The 7,181-nt window shown below is 40.8% G+C and overlaps 1 protein-coding gene across 1 annotated transcript; it reads left to right on the top strand.

The window, feature by feature from the left end:
* On the top strand, positions 1 to 1,494 carry LOC142538752 (mitogen-activated protein kinase kinase kinase 18-like). Its single transcript, XM_075644051.1, has one exon. The coding sequence runs from the start codon at positions 250 to 252 to the stop codon at positions 1,492 to 1,494; it is 1,245 nt and encodes a 414-aa protein (XP_075500166.1). The 5' UTR covers positions 1 to 249.
* The last annotated feature ends 5,687 nt before the right edge of the window (positions 1,495 to 7,181 follow it).

The raw sequence follows: 7,181 nt of genomic DNA, 5'->3' as shown, positions 1-7,181 counted from the left end.
ACCATCATCCAAAACATTACATGTCAACTTCCCCAAACTTGGTCAGAAAAGACCAACACAAACCTTAACGTTCCCTAATTCCACTCTTCAAATCTAATCCCAAACACCACCGATTAAGGATAAGGATCAAACCATCCACTCTTCCCCTATATATAAGCATCCTCACTTCTCTCTACTTGTTCAAATTTAATTGTCTCTCTCAATCCACCACAAAAAACTAATACCCAGTAATTCTTACTTAGCTTGTTCATGGTGAAGTTGAATGGAAGTTGGGTTCGAGGCAGCTGCATAGGCAGAGGCGCAAATGGGACTGTCAATCTTGCTCTGAACCTATCCAACGGAGACGTTTTTGCGGTGAAGTCCGTTGAGCTTGGCTCCTCCAAGGCTTCCCAGCTCCAGGCCTTGGAGAATGAAATCCAGATTCTTAAATCGCTCTCGTCTCCTCACGTCGTCAGGTTCTTGGGAGACGACGAGACAGCGTCGTTCAGGAACCTGCACATGGAGTACATGCCGCGAGGAACCGCTGCTGATTCGGCCTGTTCCGATAAGAGTTTTGTTCGGAGCTACACGTGGTGCCTGGTTTCCGCCCTCAGCTACCTCCACTCCAGGGGCATCGTGCATTGCGATGTGAAGGGCAAAAACGTGCTCTTGGGTCCCTCACCCGGCTCCGCTAAGCTCGCGGATTTCGGGTCGGCGGCGATACTCTCTGGGGATAGGATCTCGCCACGCGGCAGCCCACTGTGGATGGCGCCGGAGGTCGTACGGGGAGAATACCAGGGCCCGGAATCCGACGTTTGGTCCTTGGGATGCACTGTCATTGAGATGGTGACGGGGAAGCCTGCCTGGGACTCGGTGAGTCGAATCGGACACACTGCTGAGTTTCCCGCGTTTCCTTCGAAGCTCTCGAAGCTGGGCTGCGATTTTTTACGCAAATGTCTGCAAAGAGATGCCAAGAAACGGTGGACCTGCGATCAGCTGTTACAGCATCCATTCATCTGCCAGTGTTCCCATCCGGAAGATCCGATCGCTGGCTCCTCGCCACGCTGTGTTCTGGACTTGTTTGATTTGAATATCGAAGATGAAGTGACGGATGGATCAGTGGAAGAAGATGACGAATATTTGAATTTGAAGGCCAAGGGGAGAATAAGGGGACTAATTACAGTGTCCAGGGCAAATTGGGAATCGGATGGCTGGATAGACGTGCGGGGCACGAGCTCCGAATACTCTGATTCGATGGAAATTCAAAATCTGGAGAGTTCAGATGACCTGCTTCGATACAACGTCGAGACACCAGAAAGCCTTGTTAATAATTCTATTTTTATTGCGTCACTAAGTTTACGTAAGAAAAATGTATACGAGTATTGTAGTTTTCCGGCATTTGTTGCTTTAGTATACCCTTCTTCCTATATTATGTATCTTGTTAATATCGAGTCCCATTTGGGTCATAATCTTATTTACGACAATCATTCACAAGATGTTAAGATTGGAACTTGAACCTACTCAACCCCTAAAAACTAGTTCAAAGAAGGAGGATTGTCCAAGTTTATATATACAACTCCTAGATTATTTATCCAACCGATGTGAGACAATTAACACACCCTTCTCACGCCCAGGAATAACATCTGGAGTATGGAGTTTACAAATGACCAATTATGGGTAGAATGAGTGGCCTAGTTATAGGCAGTCCAACACAAAACGGTGGAACTCGGGACTCTGATATCATATTAAGATTGACACTTGGAGCTACTTAACACAAGATATCAAAGAATCGAGAAAAGATCAAATTCTACCAAATGGGTGAAGTTTTGAAAGAGCATCATTTTATAAATCTAAAAGGTGAAAATAGAGAATTTTGTTTATTATGTTTGCAGGTGAAAAGAATCAAAGAATATGAATGGAATATGAAGTGTCGTGTTGTTAATTGCGGGCGTCATTGCGTTGCCACGAATGAGCGCATAACGGTGAATATACTTTTGTTTTCTTTGGTGGGATATGAAACGAATAGGTGATAAGATTTGAGTAAATTGGCATGAAATTTGTACGCATATCTTAATCAGTAAGGAAGAAGTTTCCCGACGGACTATTTGGTATGAAATTTGTACGCATATCTTAATCAACAAGGAAGAAGTTTCCCGACGGACTATTTGGTTATCATTCGATTTCTTATATTTTAATGAGGTCGAAGTTTGATGTCAAAGGTGGCACTTACAGATTTCATTGGAGGGATATGATATTTGAATGATTATTTTATACAGAGAAATGATATGGTATAAGTCATGTGATGTTAATAAGGCAAACTTTCAATAACTCCTATATCTCTTCTCAACTTTATCTTTACTCCCTATCCCTTTAATTCTTTGTTTTAACACCCTAATATTTTAAAATTTTCAAGAATATCCTTATCCTTTTACATATGGTACGTGACATTGTTATACCTATCGAGCCTGTTCTTGAAACATATAGTCTCAAGACATACAGCTACGCAAGGTTCTCAGCCTATATACCATGCTCAAATGATCGATTTTTTTTATAAAAAAGAAAAGGCCCATCATGATTCCGTATAATAAATTAAATCTTTTACCTCTTTGACCGGAGTGCCACCGGGTTATATTTACAGACTGCTCCTCACAGTCTAATCACGCAGTCGCAACAGATGGTTACCGACGCAGATTCTTTCAGCAGCACTTAACACAACCCTAATTCGTTTCCTACCTTAGGGTGTACAATAAAAGATAAAATTTTGAAAATAATACATGAGAGGGGCTAGAGCAAGGGATTCCTTTATTCAAACACAAACATTTATTATTACATAGTAACCTCCTGTAGAGGAGGAGAAACTTGTTTAGCTACCGATAGTAGCTGAACTTACAAAACACATAAACTTGAAAGAGAAAATATTACAGATATTTTGAAGAAAAACGAAGAGGTTGAAGGATGCCTTCATCTTCCTTCTACTTGCTTATTTATAGAAGTCCCTGACGGATTTGTAGTTCGGACTTCAAACTCTTGCTATAATATGTGGGGACCCGGGCTCTGACTCAATTGTCTTTGGGATTAATTGGATCTTTGCTAGAAAATGTGGGTCAAAATTTTGCTTTTAATATCAGAAACAACTGTATATAAATCATACATCAAGGTTAACTCTATTTTATTTCAACAAACGTAAGTACATGTCTTGTTCTATTTAGTTTATACAGACCAGTGTTATTAACAAACTACATAGTACATGTAGAACATCTAGCTGTCTTCTATGCCCGAAGTCACCACGCTATCTCGATCTCTCATCTTTGTCTCGACCCCGATCATGTCACATATGTTGTCATGCACACATACAGACACAACAACAGCTGGAAACTCCGGTGAGAACAAATCCCAGTATAAAACATGTACACATGCATATACACAATATAAATCATGAATATACTATCATGAATGTAATCAATAGCACGACGTCCCATAGTCTATGAAACATAATCAATATAAAGCACGCAACTTAAATCAAACTCATATCTTTGACTCGACTCATATCTAAGTCTAGGGATCCCGGTGTGAATAAGACATAACAAGTCTCCCACCTACTCTCCCAATCGGGATGGCGGTACGTCTTATTCCTAGACTTCGGCCCTGTCTGTATCGAATATCTACAATCGGAGTCGATCTTCTCCTATGCCTCGATACCACCGAACGTCTAGAAACTTGGCATATCTGCCAATGACTCTCCTATCTCAATGCTTGTATATAAATCAATATAAAGCACAACATAACAAGGTATATAAATCTAGTATGTGATTTGTGGGAAACTCAAATCGGATCTGATTCGAGTTATATCTCCCCAATCAAACATTGAATTATACCTTTCTCGTCGTAGTCTCGGTTGAACAAGTCGAAGTCTTGAAATCTCGATATCAAATCTATCGATACCAATCTGAAATACATATATATCATGTACCATATCAATCTCCAACTCAAGGTAGGATATGTGTGTAGATCAATATGCAATTTCAATAACTTTCGACGGCATAACGGCGTAGTCTCTATATACCGATAATACCAACTCGAGAATTATATCATCAGCTCATAACCATCACAATCTATACATCAAAATCTCAAAATCTTCATATTCTCAATTCAACACATGCTGGAAATGAAACGATAGCATATGATATCCGTTCTTTGATCCGGTTTCGATTCTACTTATCTTAACATATTAAGAACACATCATATAGCTCAAAATCTGATTTCCCCAACATGCTATTTCAATTCAAGCAAGAACATAACAAAACTTACATCCTTTAGAAGCCTATGTTGTAAGGAGCAAGAATCGAAGCTCAGATTCAAAATCGGATGGTTAGATGTTTCACAATCAAGTTTCTAATATGGGATGAAGCTTGAAGGAATTTCTGTACTTGCTCTCGGTCTTTGGATGCTGAAATGAAGGAAATGAAGACAATTCATATATATATATATATCTTGCATGGTGAAGACACATGTTTCATTCTTTATTCTGCACGTCACACCGTGGGTGCGCTCACTCTGCACCGCGGGTGCGCTGAGCGTACTGGATCACTTCCACAAATTCAGAAGGAACGACCACGGGTGCACTACATTTTATACCGCGGGTGCGCTGACTCTACTGTACCAACACCGCGGGTGCGGTTGTGTTTATGGCGCGGGTGCTAGTGTCTCTTTGCCACCAAAACTTGAATTGCAACGTCGCTTCTCCATGTCTGTTCTTCCATTCCCTTATTCATAATATAGGATAACTCAAAAGTATCAAACTACAATCTCGAGTCATTACATTTCTCCCCCTCTTTGATATGAGTTCGTCCTCGAACTCGCAGGTAATCACTCATAGCATGTAAAAGAAGCAATATAATCAAAAGCTGAATAAATACTCACGTCATGGAAATAACTCTGGATATCTCTGTCTCATCTCTGATTCTGTCTCCCAAGTCGCTTTTTCAGTGCCATGACGACTCCACTGGACTTTCACTAGCGGAATAGTTTTCGTTCTGAACTGTTTTTCTTTCCAATCAAGAATCTGAATTGGCTGTTCAATATAACTCAAAGTGTCGTCAAGCTCTGCTTCATCAAGCTGAATGACATGAGAAACATCAGGCATATATCTACGCAGCATCGATACATGAAAGACATCATGTATCCCAGATAAAGAAGGGGGAAGCGCAAGTCGATATGCACGATCACCAATCTTTTCAAGAATCTCGTATGGACCGATGTATCTAGGAGACAATTTCCCACGTTTGCCAAATCTGACAATACCTCTGAATGGAGAAATCTTCAAAAATACTCTGTCTCCCTGTTCAAATACTAACGGTCAACGACGTACATTTGCGTACTTGGCTTGCCTATCTTGCGCTGTCTTCATTCTTTTCTGGATCACTTTAACTTTCTCAGTAATTTCTTGGATCATATCAGGTCCAAGTTCTGGTACTTCAGATATATCATTCCAATACAGAGGAGATCTGCACTTCTTGCCATATAATGCTTCAAACGGTGCCATTTCAATGCTCGTCTGATAGCTGTTGTTGTACGAGAATTCACAAAGAGGTAGTGAATCTTGCCAACTAGTGCCAAATTCTAGCACTACAGCTCTCAGTATATCCTCCAATGTCTGGATAGTCCGCTCTGACTGTCCGTCAGTCTGAGGATGATATGCAGTACTCAGGTGCAATGTCGTACCTAAAGCCTGCTGCAAACTGTGCCTAGAAATGTGAAGTAAATCGGGGATCACGATCTGATACGATAGATTTCGGCACACCATGCAATCTGACCACTTCTCTGACATATATCTCTGCCATCTGATCATGTCGGTACGTCATTCGGTACGGAATAAAGCATGCTGATTTGGTCAATCTGTCAATCACGACCCAAATCGCATCGCAGCCTCGGGATGATCGTGGTAACTTCGTAACAAAATCCATGGAAATGTGATCTCATTTCCATTCAGGAATAGATAGACTCTGAAGTAAACCTCCGGATTTCTTCCGCTCAGCTTTCACCTGTTGGCAATTCAGGCACTTAGATACGAACTCTGCAATGTCTGATTTCATCTTTTTCCACCAAAACTGTATCTTTAGATCGTTATACATCTTTCTGCCACCAGGATGAATACTGAACCGACTACAGTGCGCTTCTGATAAATCTATTGTCTCAAATCTGAAACATCTGGCACTACAAGACGGTTATTCACATACAAAACATGATCATGTACCTGATACTCTGACTGATGTCCGATTTTGACCATCTCAATCGACTTCTGAACATTTTGATCATTTTTCTGTGCTTCTTTAATGCGAATAATCAAATCTGGTTCCACTTGAATCGTAGCAATTCTCAATGGTCTACTATCTGTATCAAATGTTAATCCAGACAAACAGCAATCTTCAATCAAATTCGAAATACCTATCGTCGACAAAGATAGAGCACATACCTTTCGACTCAAGGCATCCGCTGCTGCATTAGACTTTCCTGGATAGTATTTGATTTCACAATCGAAATCCTTCAACAAATCGAGCCATCTACGCTGTCTCATATTCAACTCTGACTGAGAAAATAGATACTTCAGGCTTTTGTGATCAGAGTAGATTTCAAACTTCTCGCCATAGAGATAGTGTCGCCATATCTTCAGTGAAAACACAATGGCCGCCAATTCAAGATCATGAATTGTGTAACGAGTCTTGTGGGGTTTCAACTGTCTCTAGGCATATGCAATCACATGTCCTCGCTGCATAAGAATACATCCTAGCCCTCTGTGAGATGCATCACAATATACAATGAAATCACCAGTACCTGAAGGAATAGTTAATACAGGAGCACTGGTCAGTCGTCTCTTTAACTCCACGAAGCTAGACTCACAGGCTTCAGACCACACAAATGGCGCATTCTTCTGTGTCAACTGGGTAATCGGCTTCGCGATACTGGAGAAATCTTTAATAAATCGTCGATAGTACCCTACCAAACCCATGAAACTGCGTATCTCTGCTTACAGAAGTCGGTCTAGGCCAAATAATCACAGCTTAAACTTTACTTGGATCAACAGAAATACCGTCTCCAAATATGATATGCCCCAAAAAGACAACATGTCTACACCAAAACTCACATTTCGACAGTTTGGCATATAGTTTCTCATTTCTCAACGTTTGTAACACAGTTCTTAAGTG

The sequence above is a fragment of the Primulina tabacum genome, chromosome 3, assembly GCF_025594145.1.
Source record: "Primulina tabacum isolate GXHZ01 chromosome 3, ASM2559414v2, whole genome shotgun sequence".
NCBI classification, from domain to species: domain Eukaryota; kingdom Viridiplantae; phylum Streptophyta; class Magnoliopsida; order Lamiales; family Gesneriaceae; genus Primulina; species Primulina tabacum.
Note: the sequence above shows the minus strand (reverse complement) of the source record. Positions and strands in the feature narration are given on the sequence as shown.

Bases quoted from the DNA above. Each gene is read 5' to 3' on its own strand.
- LOC142538752 (XM_075644051.1), top strand. From the start codon at position 250: ATGGTGAAGTTGAATGGAAGTTGGGTTCGAGGCAGCTGCATAGGCAGA.